The sequence below is a fragment of the Eurypyga helias genome, unplaced genomic scaffold (assembly GCF_000690775.1).
Source record: "Eurypyga helias isolate BGI_N326 unplaced genomic scaffold, ASM69077v1 scaffold40418, whole genome shotgun sequence".
In the NCBI taxonomy this organism is placed as follows: Eukaryota; Metazoa; Chordata; class Aves; order Eurypygiformes; family Eurypygidae; genus Eurypyga; species Eurypyga helias.
In genome coordinates, this window is record NW_010265727.1 from 7974 (window position 1) to 28811 (window position 20838).

At 38.7% G+C, this 20838-nt stretch overlaps 1 protein-coding gene across 1 annotated transcript; it reads right to left on the reverse strand.

The window, feature by feature from the left end:
- Nucleotides 1-735: 735 nt before the first annotated feature.
- Nucleotides 736-20417, reverse strand: WDR44 (WD repeat domain 44). Its single transcript, XM_010156835.1, has 19 exons — nt 20390-20417; nt 17016-17090; nt 15910-16540; nt 15400-15530; nt 15210-15302; nt 14126-14262; nt 13056-13139; nt 12652-12758; nt 11539-11690; nt 9978-10116; nt 9817-9881; nt 8510-8623; nt 7559-7681; nt 6445-6636; nt 6175-6276; nt 4541-4656; nt 3055-3182; nt 2244-2375; nt 736-1816 (listed from the first exon to the last, which is right to left on the reverse strand). Exons 2-19 carry the CDS (start codon nt 17085-17087, stop codon nt 1722-1724), a joined length of 2613 nt encoding a protein of 870 aa, XP_010155137.1. The 5' UTR covers nt 17088-17090; nt 20390-20417; the 3' UTR covers nt 736-1721.
- Nucleotides 20418-20838: the final 421 nt, after the last annotated feature.

Consider the following 20838-nt stretch of genomic DNA (forward strand, 5'->3'; position numbering starts at 1 on the left):
CTGCACAGTGCAGCTTCTTAGCTTGCATTTGTCACTAAACATGTAGCAAGCTCCAAAAGTGTCTGGAATCACCGTCAATTACAGTCTTCTACACAGAAGCAGCCTTCTATACAGCCTATTACAGAAACTCACTTTTGGAGTCACAAACTAAATGTTGTCCTCTCCTCATTTCTGTCAGTTCAGTGGAGCTCAAACAAACAAACAAAAAATCTTAGGAGAGTTTAGCTTGTCTCACCTATAAAGGTATCCCCAAATCCCAGTCAAACTTATTCCAAGTGTGTCAACTGAAAATAATTTTATATAGTGTGTACCATTATCTTGTCTGATGATCCACCCCCTGCAAGTGCCTTTCTTGTTCAAGACAATTTTACACCAAGTCATGGTCAAATTCACCTGAGTCAAAAAGAATTAGAAGAAGAGAGACACTCGTTTCCTGCCTTTCCATACCTTCATTCTTCCACTAATGGGAAGGAGGGGATTCTTCACACGCTTTTGAAGTCTCCTCCTAAAAACAAACTACCCTGTAACTACTCTTAACTCTGCTTACAATCCAGTTACAGTACTCCACTCCCTGTTACTTCAGAAAGAAAGCAGCCATCAAAAAAGTGACAAGATCAGGAAAAGTAGAAGTCAGAAGTTAACAAGCACATGCAAATTCAATGATCCAAGAAACAGGTCAAAGCTATTTAAACAAAAGGCAAATTTCTGAATCAAAATGGAAAAGAAGCAACAAAATTCCAAGTGTGTGACCAAGTTTAATGATACATCTGTTCTCTGAAACACTTGACCATCAATAACATTTCATGGGTTACGATGCCCAGAATGTTACTTCATAGGTGGTTTATATGTATATTTACAAAGACTTTCAAAATTCAGTGGCACTAAACAAACGAGAGGAACTTAAAACTTTAAGCTACAATGCTTAAAAAATGTAAACAGTTTATTTTACATAGTTGTAAAATATAAGAACTTTCTAATGCAGCTTAATTTTATCTGGAAGGTGAATATATCCTGGTGCCCGTGATCAAGGAATGAGAGAATCTTTACACAAGTATTGTGCTCCAGTGTGCAAAAAAATTATATATAAGAAAGGAATCTAAATTCCACAACAATTAAAAGACAACAAAAAAATTTTCACGTCCTGAAATTGAGAAATTTTATAAAAACATTTACACATGGTTGCTGACCCATCAAAAACTTGCATAACTTAAAATTCTGAACAACAGCTACTACAAGGTCAAGATCTTTCTCAAATAGAATTTTGTGCAAAGATCAGACTAGGTCATTCCGCGGTGTTCCAGCCACACCTCCAACCTCCCCTTCCCATCCCTGACATCTAGCGGCCACAAGCACCACTAAACCCCTTTTGACAGATGTTCAAATCAGTGCACGTAGCCAAAAGGCACACACACACACGTGTGAACACATTTGCGTGCAGAAACCCGTGCAGGTTCACAATTACGCTGCGAAACAACTGTTTGTAGAAACTTTAGAGTCTAACGATCGGCAGGATTATTCTTACACATTCCTTTCTATTCTACAAGCCCAGGTGTTAATAGGTAAACACAGCTCTCCAAGGATCCACTATTTGAGTAGCCTTAAAATAAAGATTTAAAAATAAATCAGCCTGTAACATTATTATATTAGATACTTTGCTTTTGCCCGCATTAATTATGGAATTTTAATCCCACAGTACCATAGCTTTATGCTGTCAGTTACAACTAAGATACATATTTCTTCTTGTTAATGAAGACTTTGATTGCTCCAGTAAAGTCAGCCGATAAAAGCACTTCTGTGTGATCTGTCTTCAAAGCTCCTTAATAAGGAAAGAGAATAAACTGTTAGCTCATTAAAATAAATATTAAGCTCTCATTAAAAGACAAAGCTATTACTGTAACATCCTTCTTCCTCTGTCACATTCCCCTTATCTAGCCAATACTTCAAAAAACATCTGCATTTCTAGGAGAGGGACTTTTCCTTTATACACTGGTACAGCTCTACCCAACAGCTCAAGTGTAAAAACAGTAACCCTAAAGTACACAGGGCAACAGCTCTGCCCCTCACTTCACATTCTCTCAGGCTTTAAGAATTCAACAGCTGCCAAAATATTCAGTTGCTAAGGCAGGAATATATATCCACGCCACCGCAAGGACTTTTCACCTCAAGAAACACCCCCTACCCAACTGAAAGTATTCTTCATAATCTTTTCCTCCTCGTAGCCTGGTATCAAGCAGAACACCTACCTGAGGGGATGGTATCTGATGCTTCAGAATCTTCTCCCTTACTTTCAGCTTCCTGCTTTTCAGAAGCTTCCAGGGACACCATCAAACCAGGGTTGGGAGCAAAGATCGCAGATGTGACCACTGCATTGTGTGCTTCAGAAAGACAATCCAATTTTGATTACCTCGTTTCACAGAATTATTAATTTCACAAGCATAGCAGGCAGTAAGTTTAGTAAATATCCCAGAGTCTGAGTGCTAGCGGCACCAGGTACGCTCATCATTCAAGGCACAACTGTCCTTGCTCTATAAGCTTAGGGATCTTGTTCCTGGAATGCCTAAAACTAACGGGCAAGAGCACCAAAACACATTGACATAAATGTGGTCCTGTGTTTCCCAAAAACTCCGTGTGTGTAGGAGATAAACTATTTTTTTTTAATCCTGCCATGAAGAAAAACACACATTTGTATTTGTTTTCAAAGCCACTTTTCCATAAAGTATCTAAGGATTGATAATTATTTTGATTACTACACTGACACTACTAGGTTCTACCAGGAAAATATTACATTCATTTAGAATCCCTTACTGAAGCTGGACAAACTCTTAGCTACTCTGCCTCTTGCCATCCCAACCATTCATCCGTAGTTTCCTGTGGACAAGGTTTTGTGACAGAGTCCACTTACTGAAAATCCACGGATTGCAATGCTTCTTGCTAATAATTGTTTCACACTAAATGAATAGCATTGCTGAGCAAATGAAAACTGAAAGAGGAAAGTATTTACTTTTCGAAATTCTATGAACTTGAATAAAACAAAGATCCAGAGTTGATTTTTACCTTTAATGCCTTCCCAGAAATCATTACGGTCTCTTCTAACAGATGTAAACTTGCTCAAGTCATGGTATGTGCTCCAAATATAAACATACTTATCTTCTGAACCACTTACGATGTAGGTAAAGTCATGGCTAAAGGTACAAAGAAGGAAACACATTATTTTTTTAGCAGTTCAAGCAGCTGTTACAATAGATCTCCAGAGGACTTGCAGCGTTACAAGTGCAGCCAGGCTAAGTTCACAATTCAAACTGACTTTATTTTAGTGACTGCAGCTCAGAAGTACAGAGTCTTTAAATGAACGTGCATGAAAGCTTCCTGATGTTCCCCACTCTGGAAGAAACAGTAGTTCTCATGAATAGCACACAGCAGCTGTTCTCCTGCAGCTTCTGACACAGAAAAGGGTTAGTCTATACTTGGCAACAAGAAAATGGCATAATCTTAAAGTGCAATTTGCACCTGTGCGTCTAGAACCTGTGTGAACACACAAGACTGTGTAATAGGAACTGCTTACAATACAATCAGGGGCAAAAAACCCCAAACCCACACAGGTGGAAATGAAAGGCATTCAACAGAATGCAACCAGATGACTGTAAAATGCACACTGACAGAGACAAAACTGTACCTGCAAATCCAACTCAAGTGTTTATTTTTATTTTACCTACCGCATGAACGTGCTGCATATGTGAACTCTAACACTAACTATGCTGCAGCCCTCTAAGTAGAGATGACTTCATTTAGGAAATTCATCTTGAGCAGGGGGGCTGGACAAGATGACCTATGGAGGGCCCTTCTAATCTCAGCCACTCTGTGAAATCCTGGCTCAGCCTTAAAAGTGCTTTCAAAGGCCAAGAACCAACAAGGAAGATTAAATTTGGCATTTTTCCCCTCTGGCTTCTGCAAGACTCAAAGAGGGAATAGAACACATTCCTTGCTCTCTACTCCCTGTCTTTTATTACCTTAAAAAGCAGTATTTGACAGTCACAGTAATATACTGAAACTCAGAAAAGCATCTTAGGCCAGCATAGAGAAAGAAGAAAAAAAGAATTCCAAGACAGATTTGCAGGCTGTTTCCTGACAGTGACAATACACAGGCAGTGGTCAACAGCCTTGGGCAACAGCTGGGTGACCAACACATCTGCAACAACACATGATCGGAGTAAGGAAATAAAACCTCTTTCGCATGGAGGAGAGAAAAGATGCCGTGTCCCAGCCACTGCAGTTCTAGCACAGGTCCTGCATTTACAGCCACAGCGATGGACATGCATCCTAGTGTCAGTATGAAAGGATTCGCTCATCCACAGAGGTGCTCTGCTCATGGGCAGCTTTGTCATTCCTGGCCAGAGCTTTTAGTCACCTTATTCTGAGCCAAGTGGCATTTCAGAGGCTCAGCTGCATACCAAGGTGAACATCTCATCTAAACAAAAGCCTCTGTACTTCAGCCACAGCATTTCCCAAATCCAGCACCTCAATTGCTGTAACACTTTCTTACCTAAAGCTGGCTTTGATTTGGCTGCTGCTGTTGACATAACCTTTGTATTTCATAGATAAAGACAGATCTCTTAGGTCATACAGTCTGATTCTGGAATCATTTGACGTCACTAGTATCTAGAAAAGAAGTAAATAAAATTTAGAAGTGAAAACCATCAGCATGCCCAAGAAGCAGCAACACATTCAAACAGTCAGGATTCCCAGTTCTTTTGATAAAAAGTGACACAGACAAAGCATAGGTCCAGAGAAGCAGAAGATGATTTAGGACAACATTTTTTTCCTCTCATCTTCTATCAAAGGATGAGACAACTGCACTGTCAAGATCATCCTGACTGGCTTGAACCAGAAGAGCTGCTCTTTACTGAAGTAAAACACGGGCCCAAATAACAGTCATCAGTTTGCAAAGGGCATCTTGGAAAACATTCCACAAAAACACAGCAGAACATTCTAGTCGGGTAGATTTCTGGAAAGTCATGACCTATCACCACGAAGCACAGATTGGAAGCATTATCTGCTATATAAGGTAACTGAGCTTTTCTTGGTTGATACGAGTTTGCTTCCTTTTCATATCTTTCAGATCAGAAGCGTAAATGTACTTAAAAGAAACAGAGAAGTCTATGAAAGGTCATCAAAATGAGTAAGAGCATTCAGCTGATTAGCCTTTTTATGGCACCTTAGGAAGGGAGCAGACTGTGAGACAGCAGTTAAGTCTCAAGATGATGCTCGGAAAGGGTACAGCAGAGTAGCAGTCAAACACTGTCACGTACTCACCTAATAACTAATACAACAAAGTTGTATTAATTGTCACAACAAAGTTGTGTCAATTAATTGTCACAACAAAGTTGTGACAACTCTTGGAACACCACTACCATCAGATTACAGAACTTCCTGTTTGTTTTCAAAAGCGTTGATGCTGTGTTTCATTACACCATCTAGCATGCGAACACACAGCATTTGACGCACACCCAGAGGCACTGTTGATTAATGAACCTTCTGCAAGTCTTCGGAATTAAGTTACTGGTGTGTCATTGATAAGAATACAACATAGGAGATAACAGCTGCTCATCTACTACTCTAATAGAGCCAGCTGTTGACCCAACATCACTCCTGAAACTTTACATACAAGTGAGAAACTTTCCAGTTTTAGATTATGACTTTAATATTCAACAGCATGTTCTTTGTTTGATGAGATTCTGACCCTTTCAAAGTAAGACTTCAGCTCAGGCTGAAGCTGAACAAAAGGAGGAATTCTGAAGAACGGAGTGCGCTTGTTTGGATAACAGCTTCTGAGCTTTCAGCGTTTTTTCAGCTTCTGTACGAAGCACGTTTCCAAATGAATATTAAATTAGAGAGGCACACCACAGAAATTTTGACTGTCAGCCCTCTTATAAGCATTTTCTCACCTTTACATGAATCAGAGCGTAATGTAATTCGAAAGATAAGTATTTTCCCACTATTCAGCTATTTAGTATTGTATTAGTCTAAATCAGCGAAGAACAGTGTTCATTTTAGTAGTGCTGAAAGACGACTGATTTAAATCAATGACAACAAACAAGACTTAGCACAAACATACTGAGCATTAGATATAAATACCAGACTCCAGTAGCGAGCCAAAGTCGCACTGAGAGACAGTACCTTATTTTCTCCAGGCAAGGGTTCAATGCCAGTGATTTTTCTTCCAACTCTATTTCGGCCTCTGGTAGAGCGCACGTGAATCTGTGTATGGTACTTCAAGTGCTGAAAAGACATTACAGTATATCCTGATGTGAAATAATTGTGTACAAACTTTAAACTGTTTTGTTTCAAGTTCTAATAGGTTTGTTTCTTGTTTTCGTCAAATAAGCACGACTATTAAATCTGGTTTTTAACATGAAGAAAACACACACAGTCTCAAAAACTTTTTACCTCTGTGTCATAGAAGATGCATCTTCCATCGTAGGTGCCTATGACAGCGTATTTTCCATTCTGACAGAAGTTGGCAGCTGTAATCAATTTTGTCTGCCCATCTACTTCATTCCACAGTGCCACCTTTTTATCGGGAATGTTCCAGAGTCGGAGTTTCCCATCCAATGAACCACTTAAGAAGTACCTGTCATCCTGAGAGGACAAACTACATTAATCTCCACTTGTGCTATGACTATGCCCTGATCTCCTTAAAACCTTCCTGTTCAATTTCAAACACCTTCTCTCCAGAACCTCCCAAACAATAGCTCTCAGAGGAGTTGATTACAACATTTAAGAAGGCTCAAAAGACAGTGTTAAAATTACTGGTAAATGGAGTTCAATTTCTTGCAGTTTTTTGCCATGATTACATACGCCCTGTGTGTATACCTCAAGTTAGAAAACGGTTCAGTTACCACAGTTACTTTTTACCCTCTTGGCGCAAGTTCGAAAAATACTAACCTTGTCAGGAGTTGAAAGCTCCCTTCAGAGCTCCTGATACATCTACCAGTTATGTGTCCAAGGAACACTGAAAAACTTTTCCTCTCCTTGAGTTTTATCAGTATTTGGAAGATTTATTACAGTATTTTAAAAAAAATCATCAAGTAAGGTTGAAAGGCATCTCTGGAGGTCTCTGGTCCACCTCCCCTGCTCAGCAAAGACAGCCTCAGAAGTTTCATCAGGCTGTAGGGGTTATATCCTGTCAAGTTTCAAACACCCCCAAGGATTCTGTGACCTCTGGACAATCTGTTCCATTTCATTATGATATTTTTCCACTAATATTTAGTCACAACATCCCTCATTGGAAATTCTGACTTTTCCCAAAGTCACTCAAAACTATACCAGCTGTGAAGTTACAGCCAATAGACAACTCGCTTGGCACATCTTGCTTACCAGTGGTTAAGCCATATAAACACTCCCAGTGAAGCTTAATAAGGTTCCAGAATATTATCCAATAGGGATGTTTAAGTGCACAAACTCCATTACTCTCTTTCCCCCCCCTACACTGTAAATAAAGGGGGAGGACTCTTGTAATTTCAAACTGCCTCTCTAGCAGAAAAAGGGCAATTACACTTACCCTTGGATGGAATGCTATAGCAGTGACGAAGTCTATATGCTGGAAGCAGCAAAGACATTCTCTTCTTGATATGTGCCATAATCTGACAGTCTTGTCCATAGAAGAGGAAAGCAGAAAGTAATTCTGTGAAACAAAAGATTTCCCTGGTTATCAACAGACAGAGAAGTAGCAGAAAATACAGAAGCAATCTAATTGATAAAGTCTTACTAACTTCCCTGTTGCCATGAAATCCAGCATTTTATCTTTTCACATAAAATGTTTTATCCATATTACCATTACTCACTGGTTCTTTCCTTAAACCCAGTACACTGATGCTCAGTCACAGAAAGTTTTCTGAAAGAACCTCAGTGGAAATGAATACTTGGAAAGTAGCTGAAAGTATTCAGAGAAGAAACAGCACAACAGGCTTCAGAAGGGGTGCGAGAGTCTCTCCTGCCAAAGATCCCTCAGCCAGACTGTGTTCTTCAAATTACAACTGTGTTCCAACGTGGAGAATTAACTGAATAAGCTTTATGTAAAACATTTTGTAAGTTAAGCACATGATAATTCCCTAATTTTAAGATATATGTATATATTCAGCAATTTTAGAATGTGTACACTGCATAAAACCAGTGAAGCATACTGGGAAAAAACAGTAACACCGTAACTCAAATCACACAGCTTAATGGGAATTCCTCCTGCTCTAAACAATTTAACATCACAACTGATTACACAACCGTGTGTGTTACTAGCTTGATTTTTTTTAAGATGCTTTTAATTAGAGAAGCCCAATAACTTTGTTCATTTTATCCCAATTATTTCAGCTGGATTCAAGTGTTGTCTCTATAAATCTTTTCTCTTAACTTCAGTGATTGTTTCAATATTGTTCAGATGTATGGTTCCAGTGGCAACTGACAAAAGAAAACAATGAGAAAACAGGAGAACTGTGTAGTCTGCATTAAGGTGCCTTACTTTAGACCAGGAAAGATCAAGAAGATCTGCTGTATGCCCTTTGTATTTGCAAAACGGTCGTTGACGAAATGGGGCATTTTTATCATCTGGGTCTTCATCAACTCCACTGCAAATCTATCAGAGATGTGTATAGAAACATGAAAACGTTAGCTGCAAAAATTAACAATAAAGCAATTACTGCTTACATAAAGTACAGGGCCAATAACAATATGAAGAACGACTCTTATGATAAACAACAGAAGTATATTTCAACTACAATGGGCTGTGAAACATCAGCTTGAAATTCCAAAATTAATAAGCTCCACATTTTTCCATCCATACAGCTTTTATTCAATGGAATAAGCTTGACAGCAACTTAAGTGAACATCTGAAGATAAGCTTTTGAAACTAAGTATATCCATCTTGAAAACTGCATTCCGATTTAGAATATAAACTGCGAGTTAAAGTCCCCATGTTTCTAGTACATATCAGGAATGATAACTTCCTAATAAGAGACCCCTTCAGAATAAACAGGTGCAAAATTTAAAAAAACCAACCCACCCAGAAATTCTTATCAGAAAGCTCCCAGCAAAAAGAACTCAAAACATCACCCATGGTGTGTGTGGCTAAGCAAGACTATTCGCTTCCCTAAGGTAAGGAAAGATTCCTGGACACTACCATTAAATAACACTACTGTTAAAATCTTTGCTCGAATATCAATTTTGTTCTGTTTCTTATGCTACTGGAAACCAAAAATAGAGGAAAACACCCAACAACTTAGAACACATTAATTTTAATGGCAAGTTTATGAAAGTATCTGAACACTCTACAAGTAAGAGTGTCTTAATACTTTTGGTCAGTTAAGTTCCATTTTATTCTACACAGATGTGAAAAACTTAGAATTGTCAGGTTTTATTATGCATCCAAGGATCCCATTGTTGAGGTGGGGCTTCCTCAGAAAAGACAACATCAGGTCAGACATTAGTTGCTAAGTAATGTTCTGAGGCAAAACATTAAGACAGGAAATTCTACCGTGTAGGTTTTTTCCCCTTTAGCATTTCACTCAGAAATCTGCTCCAGCAGAAGGCCCCAGCAAAGTTAGGCAGATTTTGTAATGCATTAGGTTTAGTGATGTACTTCCTTGCTTGCACCCCATACACATGGGATCACAGGATTTCACTGGAGGCGTCTACTGGTAAGCCAGTTTGTCTATGCCTCAAAAACACAGACCAAGAGTTTTTCAGTGTGTGTTTGGATAAAGCAACGAGGAAGATCTGGCATTAGAGAACAAGGTGACGCCCCCCCCCCCCAATACGTCGTGTACATACCCCTGCATCAGTATCAGACTTTGAAGAATTCAGACTCTCTTGAGATGGGGAGGGAGAGACACGGCCTAGAACACAGGCAGAAACACTACAGTCAACTCTTAAGTTCCCAAATAACTAGAATTTCTAGTGTTTCAGAGGTCTAGCGATGCACAGAAAGATACCTTCTGTGTTGTACTTCATTCGCATGTTATTGAAATAGTCAAAAGCATTCTTTAAAACCCAGATTCTTACTACGTTGTCCTGTCCTGCAGATGCAAGTAATCGACCGCAGTGAGAAAATTTCATTGTCCAAACAGCACCCTGTCAAAATAAAAAAATCATTGTTTAAGTTACATCAAGCACCTTTTTCCATACCAACAAGCCTTTCTGTAATGTAAATCGACAAGATTTAGGACATACACAAGATGCCGGGAGTAAAATAAATTGTAGATCAAAACACTGAAAAGTAACTGTTAAGACTGGTGGGTTGTGCAACACCCTTGGAAAAACAGTTTCAGAGAAACAGACCACAAGACAAATTACTGGTGGAGGGGCATTAAGGGAGCTCAGCACTGCCACAGCATTCCACACAAAACTGACACCGTTAGTAACTGCCAGCAAGCCAGGGTTCTGACTTGAAACCTGCTATTTAACTTGCAAAAAGTATTTGTAGCCGCACTTCAAGTTAGCACAAGTTGTGCTAACAGATGTTTTTTGGGTTTTTAAATAGAAATTGTGCTAGTTTACACTGATTCTGGCAACCTAACGCATACTACATATATTTGTTAAATTCTAACCTGGCATGAGCATTTTGCAAAGCCTGTGAAAACACCAGTTCTTTCTCCACTGCAAAGCCTGAAGAGTCAGTAGTCAATAAAACACAGTACCACATGAGCAATATTCCATTTCCTCCTGTTACTTAATGAACAACTATCAGGCATTTGACTCCACAAACCTTCTGGGGAATTTCCTAAATTTTAAGCACTAAAATACTGGCATAACAGAAACTAACACAGACTACCCGTAGGACTGGAAGCTAGTTGTGAATAAGCTTGGACTCTCTAGTCACCAAACACATCTGTAGGTCATTACCCTTAGCCTAACACTTAAAAAGAGGGGACTGTTTCTATTGTCAGACAGTTTCTGTCAGCAGAAGAATCTGGGAAGTGAGGAACACTAGAATTTCAGAGACTGCGGGGGAGCATGAACACTTCAAACAGTGATGAACAGAGAGTTTTTCTGCCTCATTCTCCACAGGCTTCTCTGCAAACATCACACCTCAGTCTCTCCCCTCCTTATCATTCCCATTAATCTCCAGAACTGAAGTACTATTTCTATTCAATACTTGTGTTCAGATCTTTAACAGGCAGACTACTTTATTTGCTGAGCAGGTCAAGTCTGCTGCTCTGTGCTCACTTCCGGTAGTAGAATACGGCCTACTTCAGCCTAAATTTGTAACTGCAGGAACCAAATACCACTCAATACCAAAACTCTTTCAAGGAAAAGTTCTTGAGAGCCCCTGAAGCCTGAGTATCTACAGGCTTTTTTTTTTTTTTTGCAAGGTCTGATCAAACCAGCCAAATTTTAATTTCTTGCCAGAATGTTGTTTTCCAGAATGAAACTGCGCTTCAAGAAGAATAAAGCTGACAGTCATTCCATCTACTTGGTGATCTCCAGAAAACAAATAGTTGAAATTCAGGCCGAACAGATTCTGCAAAACCACAGATGAAATCTGAGACCTACCATATGCTCTCCACTGAGATCCTGAACAACTTTAATTTGTTCAAAATCATAGGGTCCCTTGAAGCCATGTGCTGCTTTGAACTTAACTGGTCTTGTATATGGCATCCCTTCATCATCACTGGAAGAGGGATCATCTTGATCTGTATGGAAGACTAAGAGGAACACAAATTCAGCAATACATATCACAGCACACGTTTCATTCATTAGTAAGCATTTACCAATACTTTTGGGTAGCAGACTGTCTCGAATTAGCAATTTTATAAGCAATATTAAGATCCTAAAACCAAACAATACTGTTGCATCAAGGTCTAAAATTACATCTACACTGACTGTGGGTTGCAGTGAATCCAAACACTGAACACTCACAGTAAGAACTGCTATGCATTTTTGTTCTGTCCCTTTCTTTGCATGGGGGCCTTACATTCAGCAGATCCTGCACTAAGTGATTTCTGTCAGTTTAATGTGTGCTGACAATTATCCACTTCATTGTATTGGTTTATTCTGACTGGGCACGCTGAAATGGCCTGGTGATCTGCCCATGAAACGTAAAAATTGCAAAAGGGCTCGGGCAACAGTGACAACATAAGATGCTGACGTACACCATTTCTACTGTGGTTTGCTGTGGCTTACTGCAGTACCAGAAGTCTGAAAGAAACACTGATGAAAGAAGCAGAGAGAATACAGTCGCAGTTGGGAAATCTTCTAACAGCTCTAGGAGAGTTCTAATGGTGGCACTGGTTATCAAAAAAGAATCTGATTTTATTGAAGTAATGAAAGCAACCCCCACTTCTACCTTTGCTGGAATAACTTTCCAAAAACAGTTATATTTTGATATCCAGACAGCTTTTTAACAGCACCGCAAAAATTACAATATTCAACTGGTTCAGCTGAAAGTCTCTCAACTACTGCTTGACAAGAATCCATCCTTGTAACCTGCCAGTCTCAGAATGCCTAACGAGCTACAAGCTTTAACTCTAAAAAGCCACATCAATTCTATCGTGGTAGTATACAGCAGTGTATGCCCCTCAGACAGCTTTGATTCCTAGAAGACCAAGGATAAACAGACTATCTTATTGACCAAAAAAAAAATACTAACAAACCAGTGTCACTGACCTTCGTCTCGAACACTCTTAACTTTATTTACAGCACGTTCGCCGTATTCTTCAGCAAGGTGCTTGGCTCGCTTTACAGATTTGCCAAGGAACTTTTTCAGCTGGGTCCTTAAAAAGCAAGGGCACTTTTTCAACACGTAACACCAGCAAATTCTCATGTTTTTGCTTTTACCAATCAATAGTTTTGATTTGAAAGGCAATATTGCCTCTTTCCATTACTACTTCTTAAAATACGCATTCAGTTTGCCAGCAGTCATGTAATTTACAGTTTAGCTGCAGAGCAATGGGCTGACATAAATTCAGGTATCGCTTGTGCTTAAAAGGTAACTTGTTCCACAGTCAGAAGGACAGCTTAAGATTAGAAAAACAAAACCTGCTTTGTAGGGACATGAAACAGCATCTTACGTTTTTTGTTTTAGCCTCCCTCCATCAGAATCAGTTTGCTGTGTCTGCATTTTGTCTTCATCATCAGACTGTGCTGCATCGTTACTAGGAAATAAATGTGATGATTTAATACAAAATCCTAATCAATCTAAATTGAATGCAACATTAGTAAAGAAGGATCTGCATTTTAGGATTTCCCTTCACAAGACACACTGGAAACACATGGACATGATGTTAATCAGGTAACACATCAGATCTTTCAATTTTTTGGCACCTTGATACCAAAACTGTATACACACTCCAGATACCAAAGATACATTACTCCCCTCCATAAATTCAAAACTTTAAGCCTACTGTGACACTTTGAAAGCATACAAAATACATTACATGACTAGGAACTGGTAACACTGCCACCTTGTTCTCATGCCCTGTTTTCACAGATCAAATAAATTAATACTGGTTAATTCTGAAACAGAAGTTTGCACACAGAAGAGTACAGTCTACAGAAGTGAGCTTTCAATGACAATACAGGAATGCAAAACCCTTGAAATTGGACAATGTGTAATTCACATAAATCTAGGTCTTTGAAAAAAAACATCTAGACTGACACAATTTACTGATTAGTAAGAAACTGAATTTTTCTACTGAAGTTTACGACAGACAGTTTGAAACATTAGAAGGGCCTAAAGCCCTGCTAAGGACAGGAAAACCTCAAAGTAGTCAGCTATACTGATGACCACAGCTCTTCAGAGCATCAAAGTCTACTAAACACTGAAGAAGCTACAGGAGGTAGTGGCATGAACAACAAGATGGTACTTGAACATAAACTGTGCTTAATTCAATATAGAAATGACAACATTTAACACATCAAGTGCTAACTGCGGCAAACTCCAGCAATACAATCAACTTTTAGTTAACTTGAAAAAATTCAGTACACAGCCTAGTTCATAGAGAACTGGGAATTAGCACTCAGAATAGTCAGAGAGAGATGGATTGGGACCCTCTTTACTTGCACAAGAGCTGCCTCCGTGTATGCAACAACTACGAGAGCAACAGTATCAGAAAGAACTGAGAGCTATCATCATTCATACCTGACATATTCCTTTGTTCTCCTCATTATATGCAAAGTTAGGGGATTAATGCCTGTTGGCAGCTTTTCTTCTGCCAAACTCAGGGGTATTTCTTCACCTGTATCAAGGTTTTTTATCATTACACTTGCTAGAATTTCCTATGAAAAAAATAAGATGTGAAATCAAGATGACTTGAGCAGACTCCAAAACCTAGGGCAAAATATAAATCACTCAATCTTGCAGATTGTTTATCTTAACAGAAAATTCTGTAGAATGTATTCTATGTATTCTTCTATGTGTTTATTTTACAAAGACTAAGTTCAAAGTTAAAACTGCCTTTAGCGTGTTGGCACAAACATTATCAATCACCAAACACAGATGAACAACTGCATGTCACCACAAGCTTCAACTTCATAAATCAGAATGCAGCTGTACAGACATCAGCCACTGACTGATCCCCTCCACACTTGTATCAAATGTATTATGTCATTAAAAGATTTTTTGAAGTCTTCCCCTTTGAAATATTCTAACAGCAACAGCTTAGATTTAGTCAAAGACAACCTTTACCTACAGTGAAAAAGCATTTGGACCTAACTAGTACTACAGGAAGGAAAAGGCTTTTTTGGAGCATCTCGTGATCTGTTCATGATCATACAACTGTTTAGCAGAAGCAAAAAAGGCTATACACAGATATACACAAATAAAAACAGGCAGCAGCTTGATGACATCATTAGGATTAATGGTCGTTATTAACTGAAGAAACTGTTCCTTAATATTAGGAAAATCATTCTCCTATTGCTGACTCCTTCACTTTTTAGATACATGACAAAATGCCAAGTTTGCTGGTGCTGCCTCACACTGACAGCTTGTAACGCGTTTGCACAGCTACAAACACAAACTCATAGCATTTCAGATCTATTACAGTTCACACTTCCAAACAAAAGACCACAACGTGCTCAGGGGGACAAAGCCAGCATGCCATCCCTCCTGTCTGCATCCCTGGTCACCGCACACAGTGGTCCAGAGTGACACGCGACTACTCCAATTCACCTAACAGAAAAGCAAGCACAAGAATGCACTATGTAGAGACCACATTCATCCATACCTCATCCGTGAGTTCTCTTCCTGAATTAGACCTGGGTCTTTGTGGTCCAAGTACTTCATTTGTTGTTTGGCCATCAGCTGCTTTCCCATTTTCCTGAAATTTTGCAGACAGAACATATCATCTCTAGTGTAACACTGAAGTGACAGAGAACGATACATAAGTTATTCAGCTTAAAATTGTTTCTCCATACCTGTGCAGTGACTATTTTATCTCCACTAGTTGCACTTGCCAAATCCAAAGAAGGCTGAGAATCTTTGGGCATGCCTTCTGACACTGTTGTTGGAGTTAAAAGACCACCAGCTGTGAAGTTCTCTCGGGAAACTGAAAAGAGATCATATTAGAACAAGCATAATCCAGCACCACTCATTCTACATCCTGACTTGTGTTTCCGTGCAAATACAGACTGCACACATTGTATGTGAAGTGTGGACCTTTTTTAGTTTCTGTACTGATGAGGCAACTTCTCCTACTACAGAAGTACCTATTTTGGTAGGAAGTGTTCATTTACAAGAAGGTCTATGAATTAGGAACACTTGCAATGCAAAGGGTATTTCTCCACTGTGAGAAGCTAAGATTGTTAAGGAATTTTTTTTCCCCTCATTTAGACCTCAGCTAAACTAAAATCACAAGACTGAATGACTCAAAACACAAAACCAGTAACCATGCAGATAACTCAAGCCATCTAAAATACAATACTTGCCTTCTAAAACAGGTTTTTGAACTTCAAAATCCAGTTCACTCTTCTTTTTCCGGGGTGGTGGAGCTGGCCGTGCAGGTGGTGGTGGTCTTGGAGGAGGAACATTTGTCGGAGGAGGTGGCCGTGCTGGGACGGGCTTCTTTGTGCTAGCAACTATGTCGGGTTCTACAGTAAGCTGCCTCGGTGGTTTTGCTGGAGGCATTTCTTCTGCTGTAGAAAGGTCTTTGGTAGATAAATCTGAAGCCAATTGTTCTAAGGTATTTGCCTCTCTCTTGTCTGTTACATCCTCATGTTTTGACGTTTCTTCTTGTACTTCAGTTTCATCCTTTTTATGGTCAGTTGCATTTGTTACTTTTGTTAGTTTATGAGTTTCCTGTTGCTCAGAAGTAAACAAAAGCTTCCCTGATTCCAATTCAGCGTCCTTACATGTGCTCTGACACACTGGTTCTCTAGGGTCTTCTTGTAATGATATTTTAGCAGCTAATACTTCTGGAATACTACTAACAATACCTCCTCCAGAAATCCAAGCATTTGCATCTGAAGTTGGAACAGTCAGTTCTTTTCCTCGAGAAGCTAAAGAATCATCATCCAGTTGTTGTGCCTTCTGGCTTTCTTCTATAATACTGTCAATAATCTAAAACCCAAAACCATTCTTACTGTTAAATAGCAGGCATTTCTAGGGTACGCTTACCAGCCAGTTTGTACAACACCCACAAGAACTATTCCACTGAAGAGTTGCTTTGTATACAAAATACAGTTTGCTAAAAATTCTGCATACCTAGATGCAGAAATAGGCATAACCGAAAAGCAAAGTGACAAATTTCCATTCCTTTTTACTATACTTTGAGAGAAATTCAAGAAACGAGAACTGTTTGCTCTGTAGAGCTCTCACGTACTGCTAAATACAATCCTGTAAAGTACAAAAATAATTCAACACCACCAGTGAATCCTAAACATGTTTTTTACAACACTTATTTTCAAATTCACTCTTTAGATGGACACTCTTACTAACATTAACAAGAAATGTTAGTTTCAGGATGAAGACTCATTATTAAATTATTTACTATTTCTACTGTGATGCTAGAAGTGCAAAGCAATATTTGACTAACCTCTTTTGAATCATCTTGTTTCATTTCTTGCACGAAGGCTTCATTTCCAGCTTTGTGTGGCTTGCTGTCCATATCCTATGGAAAAGAGATGGTAGATACTGTAAGATGATGGTAGTAAGTCCTTCAGTAAGATGATCTAACAAAAATATAGTTACAAATTAAATTCTATACAGGACAAGAATTCTGTTGCGTCCTCACACATTACAGCGTTCGGATCATCGATATTCAAACAGTAACGCGCAGTACACGTGAAGACTATTTCACAGCACCATACGCAGAGAGAAAGCCTGCGCACTATTACACAAAGAAGGCAGTTACCTTAAAAAGCTTTCAACCTCAACTAAAATAAAATTGAAGCTAGGATGAAGTTTAGAGAAATACAGACATTTAATAAGCTGCAGTAAGGAAAATCCATACTAAAACATTTTTTTTTATCAGCTTGCGCGAAGAAATGCAAGAACTGTATTATCACAACATACAACACAGACTTTTTCAGAAATCTCCAGATTAATTCAGGCAGATCTATCCAGTGGTCAAGAATATGCCTTTGAGGTTCAGACATGGAATCTTATGTTCTACAACCTAGTGCCCATGGTCTATTTTTGCCAGTCATCTTCATGCAGATCCTTCTGAAATCTACATAAACTGCAGCAGAACAAATGAAATTACTGGATTTAAGCAAAACCAGGAAGATTTTCAGAACATTTAGATGAAAAACTGCATGAATATTGAAAGCTGAGTATACTATTTATTCTTTATATATGTATAACCAACACTACCAGGGTATTATACTACTGATGTGAAGTCAGCTTGCAGTTTAAGAAGTACAGTTCTGAGATGTGCAAATGGCATCAACACTTTGGCATAACCCACCAAACAAAATTAATAAAAGCAGATCACTAAAGGTGGCCTCGTGTGCCAAAATAATGTAGTAAATATTTGCAATACTTTTAAGTCTTACTAAAAAAAAATTTTAAAAATCATACTTAAGACAGGCAGCCCTAGGAATGTTCAGATTAGATTACACTTTGGGCATGTTATGTATGGATATTCCATAAAAAGTCTTAAAACAGAACTGAAAATATGCTAATTGTGACTGAACATACTCTTCAGTTCCTGAAAAATCTTAGGTTCATACAAACAAGTAGTTTATACCATAGAAGGAGTCTGCTCTAACCAGAATCATGTTTTAACCTCAGTTAATAAGGTCTAGTAGGAACTTCATAATTTGTCTTCTGTTTTACATGAATTATTGATCACGTTGCCTATAAGCATATATATATATTAGCAATATCTGAAGGGTAATCTGATAGAATCCTTGATGTTGGAAGGGGCCTGTGGGTATCCTGTAGTCCTCAAAGCAGAGCCAACTACAAGTTGCTCAGAGATGTGTCCAGTCAGGTTTTGACTACATCCAAGGACAGAGACTGCACATCATCTCCGTGCCAACTCATTTCACTGTCTGACCATCCTACAGAGTCTATTTGCTGATCAAGGCTACAGGTAAAAGCCTGTATTTGTCTCTCAAAGACAAACTCTTCATAACTGGCTCACAGAATTAAGTTACTGAGCTTAAAACATTAAGAAAAACCAAACACATCTTAACTGATTCCTTGAGCTGAGATACGAAGTGCTGTTCTATTCCTGCTGCCCATCTACAGATACGAAACACTCTCCTGCTGAGGTCAGCAGTCCTCAACTGCCTGCCCACAGTGTTAAAGCCCCAAAGGCTAGCTGTTACCATTCTGAACTATTTTGTTAAGCTATTAATTTAATTCTGCTTATACAGCTTTGGATATGCACAAGATTACTATTCTCCACATTAAGCAATCATTTTAAAAGAATTCCCCATATCTTTGGGGCCTTAACAAGATTCAGAGTGATTGTCTAGTACAGATATCTAAGAAATTTCTCCTTAGACTTTTTCCAGACACTTAGCTAGTCAATCAGAATCTTTTGCGGATACTAACATCTTAATGTTAAAAAAACCCACACAAGCCTTGTAGCCATCCATCTTTGAGAGTTTTGACCTCGAGAAATGGCACATCATGCAGTCAGCTGCAACAATACAAAAATTCTTCCTCCTTCTCCCCTCCCTCCCCCTCCTTCCACCAAGTTCTTCTACTCTAAATGCAAGTTCTAGTTTGCTTTATCTCTAAAAATCTATATTTAAAGGTATGACAACTTAAATATTTCAGTGCAATCAGTGTCTACAGAAGCCCATTGTATTAATTTCTAATTTTATTGACATGAAACTCACACACCTGTTAAACTTTGGACTTGGGAAATATTTCTTACCCATTCCAAGACAAACTGTACCATTAGTCACACATTCACTCAACTGATACGGTACCAAGCAGAGAAGCAGGTACATTTTCCACCTTCAAAAACTTAGCTTTGAACAAGGGACTTGAGAAGACACTTTAAAAAATTAAAAATACCTATAAGCAATATAGAGAACTTCACAGGTAATAATTCAGTCTACAAGACACTCCAGTTACTTTTGAAGTTCATTGATTGCACTGAGTTTAGTCAGAACGATAGAGCAACATTTCTTGAAAGGCTTACACATGTAACACTTAATCATTAAAGAGACATTAAACAGAACACAAAATAGGGGATAAGTCTGTTCCAACAGAGACACCAGTGTCACTGTAAAAAGCTTATTGACTCAGAGTGCTGCTGACAAATCAGAAACAGTATTTTCACTACTATTTCCCAACACTTTGCAGACAAAATGTCAAGCCTTCTTTACTCTGCATAAGTTTGTTACACAGCATCACCTTTGGCCCTTCTAAGACCAGGAAATGAGTGGTATTTGTACAAGGTTCCAACTCCTCGCTTATTTAGTGTGTGCCAGATTCAGCTGCACTGTCACTATGCACAGATGCAGCATACCAATTACCTGCGTGGGAAGTGGCAATGCTGTCTCATTAAGCTAAATATAGTGTTTTATCTTCACATAACCTAGAGAGAAGGCTTTTGAAGTACAAACACTATGATTTTTCTTATTTTGAAGACAGAAGACAGCAAAGTCAACTATTTCTTATAACTTGAGACCAAAAACCAGGTGGTGCAGAAACTCGCTTACTACTCACAAATCACTTGAAAAAGGGTAATCCAGTAATTAAGTAGAGCTCAATTAAGTTGCACATATACATTTCAGAATAAAATTAGCTTCAAGAGATGTTAATATCCCCTAAATAAAGTTGAAACTTCAAGCGACATAAGCACAATTGCTACCTACAGCAGGGAAAGCCTATAATTTCTTTCCCATGTAGACGTTAAGGTTACTGTAGCACATCTACTTCAGGTAGAAATATACTCCCCGTTATGCTCATCAACAAGCATTTGACTGATTTTAAGAAACTCACCTTTAATAGATGGGATCCAACTTTCGTTGGTGACCTGTTAGAAACAGAAGACAGACTTAGAGCTCCAAGAAGAAAATCGTCTTGACAGCATATTAACCAGTCTACAATACAGTCTCCCTTTACAATGAATGTACACTGGATATCTAGACCAACAACAAATTGAATGTTTCTCATACCATTCCTTTACACAAAACACTGCAAAAAGAGTTAAGTGCTCAACTATCTACAATGCACGGATCCACAGCCTTTACAACCCCTGGAAGTTTCTCAGCAGAATCTTCTAGAAATCATATTCCTATTACCCTTTTCTAATAAACTGATGATATTCCAAGCAGAGAGTTAAAAACATTCTGCATTAGCGAATTTAAAATTAGCATGAACGGGGAGCACAGGGTGGACATCAAAGAAACCAAAACTCTCAGAAAGAAAATGTACAAATGCTGTAGTAG